The sequence below is a fragment of the Kryptolebias marmoratus genome, linkage group LG18 (genome assembly GCF_001649575.2).
Source record: "Kryptolebias marmoratus isolate JLee-2015 linkage group LG18, ASM164957v2, whole genome shotgun sequence".
Taxonomy (NCBI): domain Eukaryota; kingdom Metazoa; phylum Chordata; class Actinopteri; order Cyprinodontiformes; family Rivulidae; genus Kryptolebias; species Kryptolebias marmoratus.
Genome location: NC_051447.1, coordinates 11959141 through 11984502, shown reverse-complemented (window position 1 = coordinate 11984502; position 25362 = coordinate 11959141). Strand labels below are relative to the sequence as shown.

Sequence of the window (25362 nt, the reverse complement as noted above, 5' to 3'; positions counted from 1 at the left end):
TACTTCTTGATAATTATTTTAAATATTATTGCTATTTTTGCCATGTATAGAAAGATATCAAATGTATTAATTCTGACTCAAGTCCTTTTTTATTTATTCAGCATCACATCTTACATTACTGATCTGAACTAAATAATAAAAAAGCTAAAACTTTGATTGCCGGGGAAGGTAACCTAAACATGTAACACCCAATTTAACCTTGTTTTTATGCGCACAAAGTAAGAAATCAAATGAACTGAATCACTGAATTTGTAATGCTGTTATGTAGAATAGAATTATGGTAATTTGGCTGAGCATTCAGCTGCATTGTTTAAAGGGTGAGCAGATTAGAGGTGGTGGATGGTTAACATTTCATTGTAATGGCATGGATCAAGTAATCCACCATAGAAAACACTGTTGGTGAACCTCCCATGCTTCTTTAAGTAACATCTATTGTTCTACCAAAGAAACTCACCTGTAACAATCATTTAGTAGTTCTTAAACAAATAACTGTTTCCCTCAAAAACCTTTTCCTAAAGAAGTGTATTTTTATTATTTCCAAGCGAAACAGAAACATTCAAAACCTGCTATTCTATAAGTATCTATAGTACTGGATGTAATAGCACAGTACACAGAACGTGTAAGGAAGAAAAAAAAAGCTTTTTTTTCTAGAGTGCAATTGTCACTTTGTATTTTAAACATCTAAATACTTTTAGTACTTCCTTCATGAGGTCATTAAACTAGCATAATCAGCAAAGTGCCCACCTCCTTTGAGCACTACTCACCGCACTGCTGCAGGGAATATCTTTGACTTTCAGCCAGGCCAGGTCCAGTGTGCCCTCTCCCTTGTAGCAGGACTGCAACCTCTCCTTGATTTTCTCATTGATCTTTCGAAGAGAGAAAACACACAGAGCAGAGTCCTGAGAGGCCTGTCGTGGCCGTCTTTTCTGACCTTTTGAGAAGATGGCAAACAGCACATCATCATCCGGTGCTACATCTAGTGATGGTGCTAAGATAGCACCAGCTTTTGATAGGTAGGCTGCTTCGAGTAATCGGTACTCCACGTTGCCACTGATGCATCCAATAGGGACCTCAACATAGGAGTTGAATGCAGTGTCTGCCTTACAGAGGCGAACTATCTTGGAAGTGTAAACCTGTTCCCGACCAGCAGAAGAGGATCCAGTTGTTGGTCCACCTCCCATTTCAGGTTGTAATGTCAAAAAGTAGACAAAGTTCCCACTGGCAAAGCCATAAATGTAGTATATGTCAAAGTCAGGGATGACAGTAAAGGTGTCTGAGGGGATTTTAATCATAGAGGCCACAAACTCATCATGGAAGACATAGGCAAACATGCCATCCTCTTCTGAGTTTCTGGCCAACTTTCGGCTAGAGATTGTAGGGAAGTACTCTGGTTTGCCATCAACTGCTGTGGCTACAAACAGCATGTCTGGAGAGGCATTACCATAAGAAACAATTACACCAAAAACAGAGCCACTCTCATTTACACCAGAGAGGTAGTGCTCTTTCTTGTGGAAGGGCTCTCCTAGTTTGAAGAGGTCATCTAGGCGCAGGAGTTTGCAGATACCCTGGTAGAGGCTGCCACAAGCCAACAATCGGTTCTCCCTATAGTCCATCAAAAGCATTTTGTTGATATTGTTGGTAAGTGTCAGTGGTTCACTGCAGGGCTGGACAATACGTGGTGGGTAGCACTTGCGGTTGTCTTCATCTGGACCAGTCTCATGGGACACTTGGACTTCCAAGCTTGGAGACAGTTTGTATATGCGATTGACAGCTCCCAAATAAACATTGCCGTTGCGGTAGTCCACGGCAAGATGGTTAAATGTCCACTCTGGGTTCTCAGCATGAAATGATGAATACCCGTCCTCCTGAAGCAAGGCTGTGATCACTTGGGAGCCGGCACTATGAACCGGTGGGGCTTGCACCACTGTTTGTGATGTCACAGGAAGCACCAAACTAAACAGGAAGCAGCATACAGAAAAATAGGTCCATATTGTTGTGATGGATGTCATGGCTGTGCTGATGGTTGGACAGGTGAGGAGAGGGACAGAGGCACAGTCCAGTACTGTTGGCCCGTTGGGATCAGGCTTCTCTCAAGATGGAGGACATTATGTACCTAAGGAGTAAGAAAAAGAAAAGAAAAAAGGTAAAAACCAGCAACATAAATTCAGATATTTCAAACAAATCACTTTCACAAGATCAACACACATAATGGGTAAAAAAAAACTGATTGTTGCTCTATTTTTTTATTTTTGGCACAGATAGGAACATAGCAAATTAATGTGTTATAAAGGTGAGGGGGCCACCCACTTGAGAATGCAAAGCCATCTATAATTGGAGAAGAAATGGGCTGGACAAAAAAAGGGGGTGAGATGAGGCTGAGGCACAGTAGCACTTAAAAAAGCTCTGACATCAGGTGTTGAGAAACAGGACAGAGGAGGAGGAGTAATGCATTGTCTCAGAGGAGGTGATCAGCATGGCTCTGCACCACCTCTCTGCATGGACTCCTGCCCCTCTCCATCTCTCTTTGCCTTTCTACTCTAGCCTTCATGCCCCTAATTGATTCTCCCCTTGGAGTAGCAATCTGCATGCTTTGGCGATTTCTCTCCTCTCTCCCAACAGGGCAGCTTACCTGCTGACACTGCTAGCAGAGTGAAAAGAGCCATCTTTCGCTCTATAAAATACCCACACTCACAAATTCACACACAAAAAAATGGAAGGTTTATGAGCCAAAAAGGAACAATTAGGGAGGAAATGCTAGTATTTGCAAAAAAAGGCTCCCCTGTACATCTATAGGGTCATTTTCACAGCTTCAGTATAACATATACAGCCACAGTAAACACATACTAATAGCTTCTTGTTTTGGTTTGCCCACACTGTCAATGGAAACAGCACAAGGTATGACAAAAACAACAGCCTTGAAATGCAATATGATGCAAAACACATTTAGATTAGATTATAATGCAATAACGAAATGCATAAATATTTCATTTGTCAGTGTAATGAAACAGACCGACAGAAAACACTTGAGAAAATACAGTCTCCTATACCACTGTCACGTCGTTTTTTTTTTTTTACATAACGTTCCAAACTCTATTTTAGCCATCTATGTTGCTTTTGAAATATTTTTCTATATGATCACTAAATGTTCACACACATGACTGGTGGTACTGTGTAATAGTATCTAGCCACAGAACTCATCTGTGGTTCACATTCAAACAATCACAAAGTATGGTGGTGTGAAACCTCCCAACAAAATTGCTATTCTCCCCTGTTTTTCACAGTAGGCAAACAGAGAAGAAAAACAGAGCAGGTAGCCTCTCAACACATGATAAGAGGTCTGGAGCTGATGATGAGAGGACTATAATCTGATGCAGAGACAGGTGATATGTGTTCAGATGTGCCCAAAGAGCCATCGTTGGCTGACAAAGACACAAGACAACAGGGTGGAACATGAGTTTAAGTCAGCATGAGAAACTGAATTCAAAACCTTCTGCAAAAAACGACCAGTTAAGGGGAACATATGAAGTGTAAAATGCAAACTAAATCCCCTAATGTAAAAGTGAAATGTTTAGGCAAAACAACAACGTACTAAGAATTGACAAGAGACAAATGATTCCAATATTGTGTCCAACCACTAGAAAAAAAAATTGTGACAGAGAAAGAAGTTTTAACAGAGGAGCTAATGGACGTTGCTGCTACTTGAAGATTGATGACAGGCCAGCGAACCCACAAGGTTTGTCTAAAAATAAAAAGGGAGCCACATATTAATTTTACACTGACTGGGAAGAGCAAATGGAGTTCCTACCTCTCATTTACCTAGTAGGGGGGGCAGTCATAACAAAGCACTTCACTAAAATTCCCAGATACTTCTTTCATAAGTTTTAAATACTAAAAAAGGGAGAAATCATAAGATAAATAAAGTTATATAAAGTCGGATAAAATGTAATAGAAAAAGTGTCTGCTATTCCTTTATATCCAACTATTTTCATGAATAAGAACAAAACCACATTCAGACACATCTGACATAGAAAAACTAAACAAAAAAATAAGCTGTATGAAAACGAAAAGAGGAAAGCTCTAAATAAATTCCCTTGAGAAATATGAGTTTGGCAGTAGCAAAACAGTAATGCCCTGAAAAGAAGGAAAAAAAAAAAACCTCAGTGATGCCCCCTCCAAAAGGCACCGCGCCTGCCACATAAATTTGTTGCTGAAATGCAATTATCCTCACTGATGGAGGAAGGGGGGCAAGCTCGTTTAACTGCTGTTTGCCTTTGCCTGCTAATCATCAAACTCCATTAATTAAAGCGTGCTCTGGTTCTGAGGATTTATACATCTGACACACACGCAGACATAAAGAGGCAGTGATATTCTACCACACAGTTTATCTGTAATTTTATGTGCCATTAGTGCCTGACTTTTCCCTTTCCTCCTCTGCATGTATATTAAAATTAGGTAAAATTTGTGTGTGTTTAAAAAAGAATAATGTTGAAAAGCAAATGCAAATTACCTAATGACATTAGAAAAACTTTTCATTTACTTTATTTAAAAATATCTTGCTTTGCTATAACAAAAGTGTAACATCTACAAATGAGCCAGCAAAAGGAGCCAAAGAGTAAAATATAAAAGTGCTCTGAGTCCTGTGGCTACAATGGATAGGATGTTCCACTTTGCTAACTGGAAAACACAATTACACAAGAAATATCTGAACAATAACATACAATCACAGACTATCGCACCTTCTCAACCACAAACATAAAAAAAATATTCATTAACACCATAATCAAATCAAAACACTTCCACTGAAGCAGTGGACACAAGAAATACTGAGCATGTGTATTAACTGTGTGTGACACAGTTTGAAATCTCTCTTCATGAAGTAATTGGAATATTTCATCTTTTATAGATTGGATTTCACATGCTTAAAAGCTAGCAGTTTAGCAGGCAAAAGGAATCACACAAAGACTCAAACATTAAGTTAAGAGGAAGATGTAACTGTCCTTTAAAATTATGTTTAAGTGACTTCTTATTGTGTTATTTTGTTGTTAGTGAAGGAGATCATCTAAAATAAAGAAAAAGAATAGAGAGAGAGAGACTTATGCATGTCTGAATGTGTCAATCTAGTAAGGTGACGCCGTCATGGCTTAAATGAAAGAAACAGTGATGTAGGTTGGGATTTACCTGGCTCCTACACAAACAGAACAAATTATTTGAGCTCAAAGACTTTTTTTTCCTGAACACCCTGCTTCACAGAAAGCAGTTTGATGCTGCAAAGCTAATTTTAAGAACAAGAACATCAGGCAATGCAATAATGGATATGACAAGAAGCATTTTGCACTGGCAACTTGAGAGCAAAGAGCAGACATGACACTAGAAAGAGACAACAAATAAGCCCCAACAAAGTAATCCTCTTCTATTTATAGTCTGATAGACGGAAGGCATTTATCTTGAAGAAATGACTTGGAAAAAACAAGAAGCTGCCAAAGTCTTTTGTAAACAGCTTAACTTCTTACAGCATAAAAATGTTCAAAAATATCTTATGTAAAAAAGCATCATGAGTCAAATGGAACCAGGAGATTATGAGTGGGTTGAAGGAGTAATTACTCATAGTTCTTGATATTCAAAGAAAAAAAAAAAAGTTGATTATTCGGGTCATCTCTCATAGGTACAAATAAGCAAAAAGACTGACAGAATCTGGCACAAGAAAGCAAAAGAGACACTCTAGAGTTAGAACAAAAGTTCATGTGAAATAAAGAAAAAGTTAACCTGTACAAACTAAAAAGTTTCAGTAAAGCAGCTATTCATATAAAAATGTTAACTACAGAAATGTATTTCTGTAGTATAAACTGATAAAAGCCAATTGTTTTCAAAAACTAAACTTACCCGGACAAAAACCCTTCCTAAATTTTCCATCTTTGAATTCATGCTTCAGAAGTTCAAACTGTAGAATTTCTCTGTTGAGCAAATCAGGCAAGCTAATATACCCGACTCATCTGACACCCCCTGAAACATGCTGTTAACAGGTTTTATTAGCTTGTTGGTAACATTACAGGACAATAAGAGTGCCTACCTCTACAGTGGAGACATTTTATATTTGCATTAAAAATGCTTGTATCTCTTTTATGGGACCCTTTATGTAACCTATGCCTAACTGGAAACAATGCTGTAAACCACTGCACCGTTCTGTAGTTCTTATTGTATAATGGGTGTGCCTCTGTCTTGATGAAGAAAATTAAGATGCAGAGTGTTTGGGATTTTCAACTGCTGCTGCACCAATTGAATACTACCATTTGCTACTACTTCTTTGGTAGTTTGGTTGCACACATGACCCATTGTTTTCTGCTAACTGCAAGGTTGAAAGACGGCTTTGATTAAAAGACAGAGTCCTGAATGCTTCAATTAGATGGTTTGGGTTGTAGTTGCATAAATAATAGCAGTAGTCACACTGTCAGTCTTACCAAGCACATGGTTCAGTAAGAGACTATGAAATTGAGAGCAAGACAAAAGAATTAGTTAGCCAGAGAAAGACAAGAAAACACAGACACAGTGACACAAAGATAAAAAAAACAAAACAAAACAAAAAACGAAAACAGACATGTGTGTCCTAGATCACTGGAGGTACTGATTGGTTTGGAACCCCAGCCTCCCTCCAACCCCACCAAAACTCAACCAACCTCGCCTACCTGCTGAGCTCTGGCACTGATCAGAAGAAAAAGCCCCGCTATGTTTTGCAGCCACACACTGGGACTGAAGGAAAACAGTGTCCGTGCACTCTCCCAACATAAGCAACATCAGAAATGCATGTATTCACACACAGACACACTTGCTAGGCCACATACATAAATACACAACAGGACACACGCTCCATCTGTGTAAAATACACTCAATCATGGCCAACAATGAACAAGAATATCTTCCGGTATACAAAACAATGAAATAAAAAAAATGTGCTGAAAAAAGCGAAAAGGTTTAAAAATGTATGTGTGAATGACAATTTCCATCCTCATTTATGGATGTGAAAAAAAAATTGGCATTCTCAATTAGACTGAAAAACTTTAATACTGTATACAGTACATATGACTATGTATACTTTCATCACTCTGTCTGCTGTCTTGCTCATGTCTCAGCAGGCCTGTCCTTTAACATACTTCATTTTTGCTGTGTTATTAGTAAACATGACAGCAGCTAATGACTGTTTTTCTTTCATGCACAATAATTAAAACCATTATCATTGTGGGCAGCAACAACCCCACTCAGAAAAATGATAAACATCAATAAACACATCAATGTTATGTCTTGTAATGATTTATAATAATTACAGTGTTTAAAGGTGATTAAGCACCCCTTTCATTTACTCACATGAATACAAAAAAAAAAATCTTGAACTTAAGTAACGATTAAGGAAAGAGCAGGTCTAATGTTTCCGCCACACTAAGCTGACCCCTACTGATAAACAAAACAGATGGCACATCCCTTTCTCTCAGAACAACAGCAGTGAAAAGAAAGAAGAAAAAAAGGGAGGACATTGAAGATAGAAGACGGGTTGTCCTTGGTGTTTACATCAAGACATGGATTAGCAGCATGGATTACTGTCACCAGATACCCTGTCAAGATCAGGGTTAGGAGGTCTAATCCACCACAGAGCTGTTGATATTACAGCAAAAGCCTTCAGATTGTGCTGTCAACTGGGTGCATGTCATGTGAATGTAAAAGCACTGAGACCCTGACATTATGAAAACACACGTAGCAATCAAGAGTGTTTACAAATATCAAGATGACTCAAATGATAAGTAATGAATTATTAAAGCAAATACTGAGTGCAATTTTCAAGGGAAATCACTTCTTTCTGTTCAGTCTAAGTTTGCAAACAGATTTTTCAGTTCACAGCAGTTGCTCAACAAAGTAAATGAAGGCAGTGGATTAATAAGCAGTAATGCCCTTCTATATGACCCAGGAATGACTGGGTTTTATATCACAAAACTTTTTCTTTTGTCAAACCCAATATTACTCATTTACAAAGATTATAATTGATAGGTACAACACATCCCAGTCCAATATGGAGACAGTATTTCTAAATCTTTAAAAAACATTTTTACAGGTCAAGCATTGGTTCATTTACCATGGCAACTGAAGCAGTGTTGATTGCTTAAAAAGTAAGAGAAAGGTATCTGTTATTGTTGAGTTAGTTTTTAAAATAAGTATTCAAATATGACCACAAAAGTCATATTTGAATACTGAGTATCAAAGTAGTCTGTCTGGCTTGGCCCTAAAGCCCCACCAAAAATAAGTGACATGGTTTAGAGGTGAATAAGCTGTGAAAATCCTTTCCTGTACTTTTACTTGTAACAGATGGCAATGATCAATCAAAAAGACCAAACCCATAGTAGAAGTTAGACTTAAAAGAATTACTTAAAATCTGTGTCCTGAAATGATGCTTCGTGAATTACAGCCAAGCGTATTGAATCACTGATCCACTGTTAGTGTGTCAAGGAGCAATTTGTGTCACACAAATGTTCATGCTTTCCTGCTAGATGACTGTGTGTCTCATTTTCACTCTCACAGAGCAAGTAGGAGTATTTCAAAGACAGGGTCTTGGCAAAGATCCAACTGAGAAACCCCTCATGATTTCAGAGAAATAGCTGACATCTGCCTGTCTTCTTTCCTTACTCACTCTCATTTTTGCCTCTCGTTCCCCATTTCCTCATTCACATCTGAGACTTACAAATCCTCCTTAGCAGTTGAGTTTAAATCCTTGTTTTTACTCAAATTTAGAGGCGCACTTCTAGAGATTTACTCTCAAATATGTCCGTTGTGATTTCAGTTACATATCACTATTAGAGTTGCACTAAAACAATCTTTCAAAATAAAGTCACGTAAACACACATCCTGATAAACTCTGCACCGAGTCACATTCTTGGTTGAGAATGGGATACCGCAGCAGGTGCTGATGCAGCTTGTGATTAGTGAGGTTATCATCAGTGCAGATCTAAAGGCTCTAAAGTCATTAGGTCTGCTGAAGGATTGCAGTCAGCACCTTGCTGATTGGGTTAGACTGTCGCTGGCTACCTGAATGAGAGGGCACCCTGGATTTGACACAGAACAGTGACCAAAGGAGGCCCTTTATAGGGTGAACTTAATGAATCTCGGAATTCAATTAGGATATCCAGGTCCTGACAAAGACCCAGGAGCTGCTCATAAAAGAGCAATAATGACTGGTTATACAAATCACACTAAGAAAATTGTCAAAGAGCTTCATGTGTGTTTATTAAACATTTGTATTCAAATGTAAAACTACTAAACAACAGGCAGGTTTGTATTTTTCTGTTATTTATTTTGCATTTAATTTTTTTTCTGCAATGTAGCTGAACACAGCTTTTATGTTTCCCCATAATCTAGTAGGAAGCACATGTCATAATTTGTACTGGGTAGCTTTTTGATTGCTTTTTCAAATGGATATCTTGTAAATCCAATCAAAAACTCTTAAATGGTGTAACTTGACACTTAGAAATACTTTATTATTACTTTAAATAATAGACATCCAATAACTCAATGCCGCTCCCTTTTTCCACTTCCCTTTCTTCTTTCCCTCTTACTAAATTCCCTCATTCCCCTTGCTGGTGAGAACACAGGAATGCAGAGCCTTGTAGACAAATCAGCTCCTGACTGGCACAAGCTCAAGTCCCAAAGTGTTCATGTTTTCTCCCTCTAGCCACCCAACCCTCACAGTACTATTCTCGATCCAGTTTGCTCACAGCTTTGTTGTTTCATGAGTAAAATGTATGTGCCTCTCTTTTTGTCTCCTTCCACTTTACTTTCTTACTCATTTCTGGTTTATAGTATTCCCTTTTTCCTTTTGACACAATTAATTATTAGTCACAGTGTGCTTTAGGCTAAGATGACTGGATGTTTAGCTGCAGTGTAAGAAAGACTGAAACAAGACACAAAAGAACCTACTGTATGTGTGCATGCCTTTGTTATGGTTAAATAGACTGAAAAAGCTTTGCTAATATCTGTGCAGGAGCCTTAATAATTTGACAATTGCTTGCCTCTACAAAAATAAAATTTCCCTGACTGTTACATTTTGTAAAGCTTGTCAAAAAAAATTAAATACACCAAAGTTGACTACAAAAACAACAAAACTGCAGTTGAAATTGTCAAAGGTTCACTTAAAGAAATGAACAGATGCTACTAGATGATGTGTTTAGAAAAGTCCGGATAAGTTATAGTAACGCTACCATTTATTTTTCGGTTTTGGTCTTCTCAGGTGATATCAGATTGTAGGTTCAGTAATATCATTGATCCTAAAGAACAACAACAGTGTAACCATGGCACAGTGTCTCTTCTAAAGTTTTAATCATCTTTAGTCTCAATGTTTCTTAGGTGGCATCCTTGAATCCTTTTTACATTAGTGTATTTATCCCACCACTTTTTGCTTCCTTTCTTATTCATTAACAATCAAGCAAGCCGGTACCACTAAAAATGGTGATAAATCTAAATTCAAATCATTCCATTTAAGTTTAAAATGAATTTTAAACTTCCAATCATAATAACCAGCTTATGCAGTGGAAGTAATGACGATGGTGGGAGCAAGCTGGTAAAGTCCCACAGAGGACACAGAGGATTGCTGAGCTAGAAACTAATATTCACTTAGAGATTTAAAATTCAACACATTTTAAAAAAGGAGAGCACATTTACAGCAGTGCCTATACACAGTGTGCAGTGGAATAAAAAATATAGAAACAAAATTTGCAGATCAAAACTTATTAAATGCATACAAAAAGAAATATGTTTTCTGACTTTTAAAAACTAAATGTCTGGCATCAAAAGAGCTACAACTACAAAAAACAAAGAGGAAAAACTGCTTACAAATGTGAGAACAGGAGGACAAGAGTTAAAGTTCAAGCAAGCTGCTATAATTTTAGTGTGTTACTTTCAGGGTGGCTTTCCAAACAAAAATGAAAAGGAGGACAGTATTTAAAAAAAACTGAAGTGCGAGTGAAAAGCCTCAGGAGCTTATGACAGAGAAAAAAAAAAAAACCAACAATACAGTCCAACAACATAAAGCAACAAATTGTTTAGCCACTATTTATTTTTAAAAAGCATACACTTCCAAGTGTAGGGATTAAATATTACTGCTTACATTCTTAAGAGTTTCATTTTAATCAGCAGGTGAAGAGTGAAAAACCAAAAATAAAAGGGGCACTGCAGAAAACCACATGATAATGCCAAGTCAGAAAAATATATTCTCACAGACAAAAAGCTGCCATAAACATGAATCTTAAGATGACTGTTCAGACTTTGTGTTTCAGAAAACCTTGCACCTGAATAGGAGTCGTGAAACACGAATTACACTGTGGTAATAAAAATAACACATTGTTAAATTTCCTGTGAAAACATGTCAAATTGCCTGCAGTGAAAACTATCAAGATGTTGACATACTGACTGAGCTTAAGGACAAAGGTGTAGAGGAGTCGCAGACCAGGTTCAGACAAGTCTCCGAAAACTACAGCCTCAAAAGAACAGCACGTACAAACGTTCACCTTATTACTCAAACACATCTGCATTGTTAAAAAAAAATATGGAAAAATATTTGTCAGTCATGAACTTAGATGTGACCAGACATGTAGAACAAAGTAGGCAGAACTGTCAAATACTCACCACAGCAGCAGCAAGATCTTGCAAAACAATGTTTCTATTATTTAACCAACTTACTTGGACAAAACCAAAGAACCTATATTAACTGTTTTCCTAAATAACCCTCAAACAGTTGATCAATCACTGTACTCAACATCCAAAACACTGTTTGTTTTTTAACTAATTGCAGCTTGTGAGGCACAGAGAGGGGGAGAAAAAAATATTACAACATGCTAAATAACTGTTGTAAAGCAAACAACTGGCTAAATCGGGTTTTACTAAATAGGCTGTATATGATGAGACCTATTCAAACTCCACTGCCTCATCATGACACTTAAATTTGTTTTCTAGTTTGTCACTTGTTCAACTACATCATTTTTCAGTAACCAGCTTACAGCCACTGCTTTTCCTTTCTTCGTCTCTTTCTGAATAGAGCTTAAACAGGCTTGACCTCTAGGATTAACTTCTTAGACATGAAAGCTTGATAATTTAGAAGGCATTTTGGTGATCATGATAAAATGATAAACTGCTGCTTTACTTTGTCTCTTATCTAAAGAAACACAGTTATACTTGTGCAAGTTAGGATGTAAGTTTTCTAAATAAAACTAGAAATGTGTTGTGCTAAACTAATGACAAAAGCAAAAGCTGGAAGATAAATTGTCATCTTAATCTACTCTTGTGTTTTGTGCCCCATTCCATCACATCCCAGTTTAATGCACACAAACATCAACCAAAGTGGATCACTGTGCACATCTGTGAGCCTCATCAGTGCAGTGGATGATTTGGTTTGCTTAAAGCACATGGATTACAGCTCTTCCTTATAATCCAAAGAAGACATGTCTTTAAGATCTCAGCTTAGGTTTACGATGCACAGCTGGAACAAAGAAAGCTTTTTCATCTGTGGTGATTTTTTTTTTTTTTTTTTTTTTTTGACATATTTAGATTTAACTCCTTTGCTCTCCAATTATTCCATGAAAGGAAAGGGAAATTTCTTGTATAATAAATAAAAACAAACCCACAAGCCTAATTTCTGAAACCAGCTAACAAATGCTAAATTATGCTTCATTACAAAGATACCTGCCAAATGTGACTTCATTTAGTATAGCAGAAGCACATACAAAAACTATTACAGAACTGAATCAGTGTATATCACAGTATGTGTTCAAAATGACTGATGTATACATTGCACACAAGCATATATGATCATGTGTTTAATATACAGCTGATGCTGCTTTTGATCTAAACTTTGTTTACAATGGCAGGAAAAAAAAGCTATAGTCTAATTCCAACTCCAAACTTAAAAAAAAAAATCATGTCAGTCTACTCAAGTGTCTATCTAGGGCAAATTATCTCAGCAGGCCATGCTGGATAGATGGAGAATGTGGGACATGTAGTGAAGGTAGAACGTCTACACCTGCAGAGACTTGCTGCCCTACTGTAATGGTCTCAGGCTACTGAAAAATGAGCAGTTTGACAAGATGTGTCAAATGTCCCCTTCCAGCTGCTGAGATATTCCACTTTTAAAACACATTCTGCAAATGGTGCTTTACAACTACTACAAAACTGATAAATGAGCAGAAGCAGAGAAGTGGATGTGTAATTTCCATAAAAGGTCAGCACAGAAATGAGAAATGTATTATGAAAAATGATGATGATTAAATAACTTTATATTTAAGCTGCTCCAAAAACTAAACATGGTTATGTGCAATTCCAAATTCTTTCTAAAAATGCATTTTGTGCATACATGCACAAAAGTGTTTATTTTCTTTTGTGTGTAAATCTTTGATTCTGCAATGAGGAGAGCACACATTTAAATCTTAAAACCAATGTTGGCATGAAGTCAGAATAGGTAATAATTGCCAGTAATTTTTAATAATTATCTGTAATTACAGCACACAGCTTACTCTGGGCTAGGTATGAAAATGCTGACAATGTTGATATTTAATTAATGAGTCAAATGGCACAGCATTAAGAGCCATTTACGCAGCATAGGCATGTTCAACGATGAAAATTTAAATTAGGTGTTCAAACCCTCTCAGTTTCTGTACACTGGAAAGAATGGGTGGTATAGAATGTATAATTATAGTTTTCTGCAATAGTTTTCTGCTAAAAGCATAATCAGAACTCAAACACGTAAATCAAGTAAGCAAAAGAGTAAACAGATGCTCTGCTGTGTATAAAACGGAGAACCATGATCTGCAAGTCCATATTATTCTCAAAAGTTAATTGCTATTATTCAAATATTCATCTGAAACAAAATGTTCAAAAAATGGTTTGAGTTCATGAATGCGTTTAAGACAAGTACTTGAACACAGTCTTTGATAAAATATTTGCAGTATGTTTTCATAAAAATGCAGTCCTGTTGAAGATTGTTGAGTTGCACACTCAGGACCACTCTTTACACAGTGTAGAAATATAGACAAAGTTGAATATTTTTGTTGTTAAAACAATTCTATTCAAAAAGTCATTCAATGTAGAGACAATTTACACAAGTGAAGCCTTTGCACTTTGGCTTTTTACACCACTATCTGAAACAGTTAAACTATCCAACCAACCATTCACCCAGTCATCAATCCATTATCTATACTGGCTTAATTCTATACATCACAGGGCAGAAACAGTTAAAACTACTTCACTTTCATTTAAATAGCTTTCTGTGTTAGGAGCTCCAATACAGAACAGTTGTGCTTACAACTGCTTTATTTTTATGAAAATGAGAAATTAAAAGCTTTATGGAAAGTGAGCATGTCTGCTCACTTTCCATATAAAAACGGGGAAAATGAACACTGGGTAATGTTTAACCAAACAGAAACTAGCTTGTTTACTTGCCCAAAGAGAAGGGTGTTTGAGCTCAGGTCTTTGGCACAGAGGTGAAGCCATTCTACAGAATTCAGGCCTGTTTCCAAAACCAACAGCCAATATCATTTAGTCAGCACATAGCTACTGGTTGTTTACTTCACATTTAATGTGACAATATTAAATCCTCTTTTGTTACTTTTTTAAAGCTTATGACAAAGCTGTCAACGACACAAACTCAGTACTTCAACAGGAACATTGCAATAAAGAAAAATGGCACACGCCTATAAAAGTGACACTCATTAGGATGAGGACATTATCTATACTCTACATTAACATTATAGACTGACTAAATAACAAGCTCATTAATCAGTCTTCAGTACAGTTTAAGAATATGAAAAACTGTTAAAGAGGAATAAGTCTCAGAAAACAAAACAATGCAACTTCTCTTACATTTGAAAGCAAAACTTTTTTTTACAGCAAAGTAACATGTCACAGTCATATCACCAATTAGTAGATAAACTGTGTTCTGGCAAGTTTACACTTCATTACAGCCTCTTCCTCCCTACTGGGTTCATCAAACTTTTCCTCCCATTTTAACTTCTCCCTAAGCCACGGTATAGACATGTCACGAAAGCATTCTAGCAATCACTTTAAATGGCAAACAAGATGATGCAAAACTGGAACCAGCATTTTACCCCTCTCTGTCTCAATGTACTTCTGTCTTGTCACAGTCATGGACACAACCTGAAGAAAACCCTTTTGAACACTGACTAACACATGGTCCAAGATGCACACTGCATATCTGGTTGCAAAATTTGCCGGTAGGCTCGAAACAGCCCAGTCAAAGCTTAGCTGGAACAACTGCTGTGACAATGCATAACGGATGGACCACAAGAAAAGCTGGTTGGAGGGAAGAATGAAACCCTTGCACATTTCTCACATTGTTGTTTACAGGCTCAAATAAGGATGGATTTTTGGTGAGCCATGTCGACAAAAAGTTTGCCCGATGATGTACAACAATCTTCTTCATCAGGGGATTGGAGTTAAAATAATCTCTAGTCTAATTTAAAATGATGAGTGAAGAGTGAACATATGATACATGTAAGCACACATCTTTAAAATCATTTAAATCTTTAAAACAATCTTGAAACTCAAGCTTTAGACTAGGATGGATGGGGTTCATGCAATCAGTTAAATTATTAAGTAGCAGTTCAGAATAAAATTAATCAAAAGTTGGGTACTTAAATCACAAAGCCAAGGTAACAGCACCAATTTATAACAAAGAACGGTTGTATTTTCCCTTATAGGTTTTGGGAAATACATAATTGCAGAACTATTTGCATAAGAAATTATTTTGTTAAAATTACTAACTGGTTTTAGGTCCTTCAGTGTGATGAGGTTTACGTTTGCTGAATCTCTATGCAAGTATCTTATGCCATTATGTTTCTTTCTTCCTTCCTTTTTTAAAGACCACCTGGAATCTGAATCTTGGGACATTTTTCATTTCTTTCCTTAGCTGTCATAACCTGAATTTCATTACTTTTTGCTTTCAAAGAAAATTGATTTGGCCTTGAAACTCTTAATCTGATCAATATCTAATTATTAAATGTAAAAAAATAATAATAATAAAAAACCTTCAGATAAAAATGGTAATGAATATAGTCCACTTGCTTTTGTATTAAATGATAAAAGTTGACCATGGAATCAAATATTCACAAACCATTTTCCAGCTTGGACATCTTAAACGGAAGGTTCCACAGCTGTTAAATATACGAACTGTGTTGTTTGAGTGGAATTTAAGGACAGCGTGTGGTATAATAGTGAGAAATTCACAGAAATGCATGTTGGATAAGGAGCCTGCAATGAGCTTTTAGTGTACAGTTGAATATAAAATCCTTCCTACACTTAAGCAAAAATTTAATCACACTGTTGTAGATTAACCAGACAGATGAGTTATTAGCATGGACAAGAATTTTACGAGAGTAAGTGCAAACTTTGAAGCTCTCATCTTGTGTTCATTCTCACATGAAGTGAAAAGACTTCAGTCCAGGAAAGAAAATTTTGCTGCTCTAGTTGGTGGTTATGCTTTGGCTGAAAGTCAATCACTGCCTTTTACACAGACATAAGCCATTCCAAATCCTATCAACAGAAGAAAAAAAACATACATACTCAAGAAAGACAAAATCCCAGACTACTCACAAGAGGGAGTTACACACAGGGAGAAGAATAACAAGAACTCTGTGTAAGCCTTGGTAATTCTTTCTGCAGCATCCATAACATTATGCTGCATGATGATATATCCTTAGGGGAGGGAGGAGACAGGAAAAGGTGGAGTGATAGTAGGGAGGGTATTACAGTAACAAAAATCTTCCTTCATTCAACGTCCCCCTGGCTAAAAAGCACCAGGGGTTCTCCAAGAACCCGCTGTACCACAATTACTGAGGTAACACTGCATACTGACGCTCCCTGACACCACTGACACTCAGAGCAGACCAAAAGTGTCACCGCACAAGAACATGCATGCGGGGCTAACTAAAATAAAGTCTTTAAAGAAACTTGAAACCTCTCTTGAGGGGAGACAACCATAGTTATACAAATGCAGTGATAATACTTCTAGTTTGTTTCAGTGCTCTATCCATACAGGAGTATGGATGGAGTCAATAATTGTGATAACACGCCTCGATAAAGCAAATTGAAATAACTGCACTCTGTTTGAATGACTATTCATTTACCAGTTCATTTTTATTGTAAAACTCACAGCCTCATAAAAGCTCTTTGCATGCATTTAACAAAACAGGGGTGTGACAGTGATTTTGTTTTCATATCATTACTGCTGTAAAATGATGTTTTGAAAGCTCACAACTAAAAGGAAGCCGCTGACCTCTTTCAGCACCTAGCACAGTGAGCATTGATTCTCTTTTCAAGTTGAAACAAGTTCAATTTTTCCTAAGAAACAGCTCTTATTAAGGTCAATTCACAGCTTTAGAAAGTAATAAAGTTCAAGTAGAGTTGTGACACAAGATGAGGATGAGTTTTAAAAGCAAATACTAACAACAACCTCCACTAGTTTAATGGCAACAGTTCAAGCTCTGTTGCTCAAGAGATTAACGACAACAAGAAGAGCTACGTATTTAGGTAGCAGAAAATCAAAATGTAGTTTGTTTCTTATGGCTCATTTAAACACCATTTAAACTGGAAAAAAAATATACAGAGTCAAAAAAAAGCCCACTGGTTAAAGGAAAGATGATCCTAAACATAAATCCTGTGAGACAAATTGTGAAAAAAACAACTATTTATATATTTTTGAGTTGAATTTCTGGCAAAATTAGAGGCTCTGAGATTTTGACTGATGCAGATGGGAAACAAGTATGTATGCATCCATGCCTGTGTTACAAAGGCAGAATAAAATAAAATCAGGTTCCTAATTCTTGGATGGACTTTGGATGACAGTGAAAAAGCAAATGAAAGAAAATGCAACACATGCACAAAAATCTGCCTTAAGACTGTCTGCAATTTTCTCGTCATTTCATGCATCTGAAACAAAACTAATTTAGTTCTTGTCATGCTTGGCTTGGCACACACAAGCATAAGAACCAATATGCCACAGCGTGTCAACTGCTGCTGCATCAAAGAAAACTGTTTATATATCAGACTTGCTGCTCCATATGAATCATAGGAACCTGGGAGGAACGCTTAATATGGTCTTATCAAAAGGAGCAGTCTGGCAAACCCACTGATACGCTCGTGCCTTTTCCACATCTTCCTGCTTTCCATCTCTGACAACATCCCTTCCTCTGTTTATATCGTTCCTCATAGGTCACTCCAATGTCACAACAGTCTTAATTTCCCCCCCCCCAACATCTCTCTCTCTCTCATACACACACACAGATAAAGTTGTGTGCTTGGCAGCTTAGAGTGAAGCAGAAAGATATGGGAGAAGAGTGCTGGAGGCAGAAACCATAAGAAAGAGAAAGAGTGAGCAATAAGATGAAAGAAAGGCACAAGAAAAAGCTAAAGGGAGGAAAGAAAAGTGGTGCTGCTGTGATAGTAGAAGGAACATGGGTTGGACCACCATAAAGACAAGTGACAGCTTAATAGGCCTCTGTAGGCAAGACGGAGGCAGAAGTTCTGAGAAGCACGCGTGCACAGATATTTTAATAATTTTTTTCTCAGTAGGTTTAAAACATTTGCTGACTTAACCATTCAGAGAAGGGCAAAAGTTCTCATTAAATTGGATGCTGTGACATGTATTGATTTCTCCTCACAGAGTTCACAAAGCTTATTGTTTGGAGATGCTCACTTCAGACTTGTGTCACTGCCGGGGCAAACATCAATATGCAGCTCTGCAGTGCATTACAAAAGGGTTAATTGCATACTTGTAGGTAATTATTCTCTTAATACGGCATAAAATTCCCTGCTTAAAATTTGAATTTAGATTAAAGCCATCCAACTGTCAGTCAGAGATACCACCTCTTTGAGAGTTAAAACATTATCATTCTTGCACAGCAAATGTGTAAAACCATAATCCAAAACAAATAAAAATTATCCCTCCATAATGACAATATTCCACATTTTAACTACACAGCAGTTTGTAAACCTAAATAGAAAAAGTAAAAGTGAAATTTAATTATCTTAAATTTCTCTTTCATGTTGATACTACCTCTGATCATTGTGGGACATTATGTTAGGAGGAAAAGTTGGAAAGACAGAAATAATATTTGTAATCTCCTCTGTTGTGTTATGTGGCGTGAGATAGAAGAGTCTAATTTGGACATTGGCCTGTATCTGGTGGTCCTGTCACAGCCCAGAGGGGTGTTAAGTGTGTACAAGTGAGTCAGGGAGGGAGGGAACCGAAGAGAGAATGAGAACAAACAGAGAGCTTCATTCAGGTCTAATTCACAGACGCATCATTCAGTCTGACATGACGATACGTCTCTGTGACCAGAGTATTCATACAGGGACTTGCCAGCCATTCACAGATGTATCATTCACACCAACACACTGACACACAAACACACTTCCGCTGGCTCTTCCCTACACAACCACCAGGCATTTATATCACTACGGAGAATCTAAGATTTTCCCCATTCATATTCATTCACAGTTTCCCTCTTGACATGAACACATTGCAAAGATTTTCTGTAGTGCTTATTCTTGTAAGGGCACCACCCCTAAAAAGCAGTGAATGTCTTCACTGCCAAGGCTGAAGTGAGAGTTTATCCATTAGCAAGTCATAATATTGACAAGGCCCTGCTCTGCAGGTCCAAGCTCCAGCCTTGTAGCCGTAACATTGGCCAACAGACGGCGGGTTGTATGTCAATGTGAGGTGCTTACATGCCGATAAAGCCTGCCGTTCCAATTCCTATAAGTGGACTTTGATGGACAGCAAGCAGGGAGAGAGGAGGGAAAAGCGAGTAGTGCCAGGGTTCTCACTGCCTTCAAAGTTTAGAACAGAGCAGGAATTGAGTGAAAAGACAAGAAGTCAACATGACGAGGCAGGACTATCAGACTGATCAGGGACTAAAAAATTTTCTCTTAAGACCATGGCAGCCTTAGCAGAACACCCACAGTTTGGGGAGAAGCAGAACAACTTGAACATTCAGAAATTAGTTAAAATAATACCAAAAATAACAACAGCTTGTTAAAGAACCACAGTGAAGCAGACACACAAATTGAAATATCAAGATAGTGGCCATAAACTCATGACCAGCCAGTTAAACAGCAACTATAATTACCAAGCATACTACAAAGCTCATTAAATTTTGTTTCAGTTGCTCATTAACAAGCTTGTGTGATGTGGGTATTAATGCAGGTTCTGAAAGCTAAAAGTACAAAAACAAAATCCCAACTGCATTAACCTTACCCTTCAATGATGCAAACAAATGTTTTTAGCCCAACTACAATTCTACAACAAAAGTCTAGTCCATGAAATTAGGTTATCCACTTCACAGGCTTTGAACCACACTGCCCCTCATGGATTTCCAACATATAGCTTTGTCCTTCCATCACAGCTCAGTATTTTAAAAAATGTTAGTACGGCTTTTGGTAGATTATTAAGAGGTCCACATGAGATACATTTCCCCACCTTGTAAGATATTTGTAAAACAAGTGTTTACAAAATGAACTAAAAACTGAAGGAGCAACACTGAACTGATGCACTGACTCTGGGAGTGCAGGTGGATAGAAAGAAGGAGAAACCAGTAACGGGGCTCAGAGCGCTCAGTGCCACTGCTGTAGTGGGGATCTGCATTTTGCAGGAGCAGCTGCTTTCTGTGCATGAGGTGAAAATGATGGTGGAGGAAGGGGAGAAAATGAGGAGGGAGCAAATCAGAAAAAGAGGTGGGGGTTAAGTGGTAGAAAAACCTATATTTGAAGTAAAAACACAAATTCATATGGTAGAGCACGTCAAACAGCCTGCACCTTCTTGCTCCAACAAACTTTCACTGATTAGATGACAAAGCCAGAACACGACCTAAAGTTGACCTACGTGAACATCATTGTTTAACTCATCTACAAGGATAATACAGACAAAAAATTAAAAAACAACATATTTCAGAGCTAAATATTATAAGATGCCTTTGATATTTTAAAACTTTAAATACTAAAAAAAAAGAAAATTACAACCATGCTTCATTTATGCAAGGATGCCACAGGAAATGTCAAACTAAATTTGATCATTCATGTTCCAAACTGTCTCAACATTTAAAGCCCTCCACCATGTTTCAATCTGCTCTCAGCAAGTTAATCAACTTTTTGGGAAAAGGAAATTAAAAGACCACAGAAAGTGGGTTATCATAAGTGCCATGTTAAAATTTCAACCATTACCACAGTTGCTAAAACTGTTCAAAAGAATGAAAAAGTTTATTAGGAAAAGTGACCCTGGGATTTTTAGACAAGCAGGGAGCCCCTGAAACCACACTGCAGTGTTTTCTGTCATGAGCGGGGCTACCCCTGAAGTCAAGCCCTGTTTGAGCCCGTTTGGTTCAAAAGCTTGGACAAGACTGCCATATCCCGATGATCCGCACACAGAGAAGGGTGCCAGTCTAGACTCTGTATCAACACCAGCTCTAAGCAAATTATGAGACCGCAGACAAAGCTGCAAAAGTTTGTGTGCTGCGACGTTTTGAATACTAAAATCATACTATGTGATGAGAAAATGAGTTATTTCATACACATGAAAATGTAAAATCCTCAAAATTTTCAGTTCATTCTGAAACCATTTATGAGCCATTAGAAAAGTTGTCATACTCGAATAGTTTCCGGCTGAATAAAATCTAATTAGAATGCTTCAAAAATGGTTCTGATTTGACAACTTTTTTTTAAAGAACCGCATGATTCAGTTCTGCTTTCACCTTATGTCGCGGAATTGCGCCTAGTCGGCTAATCCTGGCACGAGCGTGTGAAGTTAAATATCAATTTGTTTCAATTTTCATCTGAAACTCCCATTTCTGCCAAGTCCACACGCCCATAAATACTAATTCTAAATGTTGTTTTTATCCCACTGAACACTGTGCAACCCGACTTCCGAAATAATTTAGTTTATCATCTTAACGTGAATTTAAGGCTGCGAGAGAAACGTGCACAGCCCGGGCATGCAGCTCGGCACCTGGATGAAGGGAACATGCGTCGCAAAATGATGGGATCCAGTCCACCTGAAAGTCCCGAGCTGAGCGAAATTACAGGTCATTGAAGATTTTTTTAGCACTTCTCCCAAGGGAAAGTTTTATTCTAAGTTAACACAGTCGTAAAATGAATTTAAAAACCAAGCCCGATCGGCCGAGCGGACATGGTGCAGCTAGAACAGGTGCAACACGCCTCCTGTCACCTGGCTGGTGCAGTAGCAACCCAGCAACCCAAATCTGGCTTTAACGCCACTAAAACCCTCTAAAGCAGTCCCGGTTGTCGGAACTAACACCGTGCCAAGCCTCTTTCCTCACCTGAAATCTATGCAGATATCAGTCCCAGCCGCATCGGCACTGCGGAGAAGAGGCACGTCCACAGCAACTCCTTTTCCCGTGCTCCCTCCAAAAAAAAGGACAAATGTTCAGAATTATGATATATCCTGATCAGACGGCTTGTCCACTTTAAATCCCCTGCAGGTGTGCAGTCAAAAGGCGATTCCTGCACTGGGAAAGAAAAAAGCAGCAGACTTCCAGCACCATTCCCGATCGGCAGGACTCTTCTAAGCCGCGCTAAATGTTGTGAGACGCGGCAGCCGCACCTCCCATCTCCCGGCGAGGACGCACTTGGTATGCCGTTGGAAAAGCCGCTGCACCGTATGGGATACCGCAGGAGGAGGCTGCGTCTTGTGTGCGTGCGTGTGAGCGTGCCCGCGGAGAACGCGTGTGTGCGTGCGTATAGATATGTCTCAGTGCGGTGCTCCTGCCCAACTGAGGTGCTGAGGCTGCTGCAGCGGAGTGCGAAGGAGAGGGAGGGACGGACCGAGGCGGGGAGGGAGAAGGACACACGAGGGCTTCTGCAGCCTCGCAGCGGATCTATGAGCCGGGAAGGACCGGCAAGATGGAGCTTCGCCCTAAGTAGCGTCTCGGATGGAAGGGTGGTTTCGTTTTGGCAGCTGTTCGAACGACTCTGGACGCATCAGCAAACACTCTCATGTCAAAAATGTCTGTTTATAAGGCTTTCACGATCTCCCCATCTTATAATTTCCAGCTACAAGGTGAAATGAAACAATTCCACTTGTGTCCTTTCAGTGTCAGCACCTTTAAACCCTTAAACACGACTTTAAAGAGTTAAACACTGTTTTTTTAACCTGAGAATTCATAAAATGACAGAAGGTGGGATTAAATCAGGCTTAATCTTTCTCAGAAACGGTTTATACGACGAGGCATGGGTCCTGCAGCCAGGAGAAGGTTTATGTAATGCACTCATCCCGTTGAGAATGGGATTTGGCAACGCCAAAAGGGGGAATTTACACAAATGCGTTATAGCTACAATGCGGGGTGGAATGATCAGATCATCGGATTTGAATACCTAATCGCAGGATCATTTAAAGACAGAGATCAGACACCCCCTCTGCAACATAATTACGACCCCTTGCATTGATGTGAGGGATTAGAATCTGCGTTTATTTTTCATTGATGATCTTCTAACATGCCTCGGGAATGTACCACCCCCCATCACCTCCACCCCCATGCATTTTAAGCAATTAATATTCTAAAAGCCTAATTATGTAATCATGTCTCCAACAAAATAGGCTGTGGTGGTGCGGGAGCAAAAAAATAAAAAAACGCATTTCCCCCCACAAAATAGGCTTCTTATCTCCATATTAAGACAATTTACAACTAATCCATCAACACTGACTAAATATTGCACAGTCAACGTATCTGCAGAGAAATCTTGAGTTTGAAAGGAGCCCAGTCTGCCTGGGGAATGATTAAGTGTTGAGCTTGAAATGGGGCTCAATAAAAAAAAGGCAGCTAACAGCGGGGGAAACCTTCATGAAGAAATGAATTCCAGTGACCGCCCTTTGACCGTTTATTCAATATTCCTGTAGCATGCGTTTTGTGGGGGGGGGGATTTTAGAGAAGTATCGAGCTTGCTGCACCATCCGCTCCACCCCCCTCCCTGCTTTCACATCCAGAGGGGACACTTGCTTTGAAACACTGCATCAGAGCCCCACCTACAGGCCAGAGAAACTTCACAACTACTGGCTGTCACACATGCAAAGGAGGCAAAGTGCTTCACTGACCCTGAAGGAGCTCTGGGGCCCATTTCTAACCGCAGATGGACGCATCAATGAGGCTTAAAAAAAAAAAAAATCCATCACATGCCACAGAAATAACACAAACGTCACAATTCAGTCAACTGATGGCACTATGGTGATCTTCAAATGAGTCGTGAGTCTGCAATAAAGCAACAAGAAGCATCACCTGGGAAGGCAAAGTTAAACCAACTACACCATCTTGTCTGGTTACTGTTTGTTTTCTCCAGGGTGACAACAATAAACAAACGAATAAAAAATGCGCCATGCTCGGCAGTTAGAAGAAACCACAGCAGATACATTATTTCTTTATTCCGAATGTCAACTAACCTAGAAAGAAGGCTATATAAATAAATTAAAAATTTCAAAAAAAAAAAAAAAAACTGCGTTGAGGTTGCTACCTGCTAGCTAATGGGCTACGCGCACGGAAAGGCAGAAAGTAAAATGTCCTTACCTCCAACATTTTCCTCAGCCCCACTTTCAAATAAATTATTCATGTCGTTCAAGTACTTTTTTTTACACTTAGATTAATTCGAGTTGAAAGAAAAAAGCTCGAGATTTTAGCAGTTTAATGCCAGTAAACACACGGGCAGCTACCTAATTAGGGACACCTGGTTGCAGTGACGTCATCACCCGAGTCCTCTAGCTCTAGCAGGAATGGGCTGGCTTCTGAGCGCAAAAGTGCTTATAAATAAGACAAGCTCATAAAAGAGTAGCTTATTTGCAGGAGGACTTGTATAAAAAGGATTAACTGCAAGTTTGCCACCAAGGAGGAGGGCAGGGGGTCATGGCCCTCTCCTACAAATTTGCTGAGCCCCCCCCCATACTGTCCTTGGTCCATACAATGTCTGTTAAAAAATGTACTGTGAACCACTGAATTTTATTTAGATAAACATCTGCAATTGATTTACATTTGGAGTCAACTTGATTCAACATGGCTGCCACAGCACATCCACCTTATCTAACACAAAAACGGCTGCAATTTAGTCAGTTTTGAAGATAGGAAGCTCAAATTTGGTATGATAGTAGTAGCTGAGAGTTATCCCCAACACAGACTTTAAGTGCTAACATATCTCATGAGATCTTTATTTAAAACTTTGGCATGCAATGCATTCTTTCAACAAATGCTTGTTTTAGTTAGTAATATCAACTTTGAATATAGGCGTAACTTCCATGTTGCACAAACTGCACACATATATGACAGCAGAATG

At 38.4% G+C, this 25362-nt stretch overlaps 1 protein-coding gene across 2 annotated transcripts in view; it reads right to left on the bottom strand.

Annotated features, from left to right (window-relative positions):
* The window catches only part of plxna4 (plexin A4), a 216438-nt gene extending 191676 nt beyond the window's left edge, over positions 1-24762 (bottom strand). Inside the window, exons 1-2 of one of the 2 annotated variants that reach the window (XM_025005636.2) lie at positions 24606-24762; positions 765-2113 (exon numbers count right to left, since the gene is read on the bottom strand). In XM_025005636.2, the coding sequence (XP_024861404.1) occupies positions 765-2009 (1245 nt within the window). In that variant the 5' untranslated portion in view covers positions 2010-2113; positions 24606-24762. Of the gene's footprint in view, positions 1-764; positions 2114-22367; positions 22803-24605 lie in introns of those variants that run through there. The other variant, XM_017414840.3, reaches the window with a different exon arrangement.
* Positions 24763-25362: the final 600 nt, after the last annotated feature.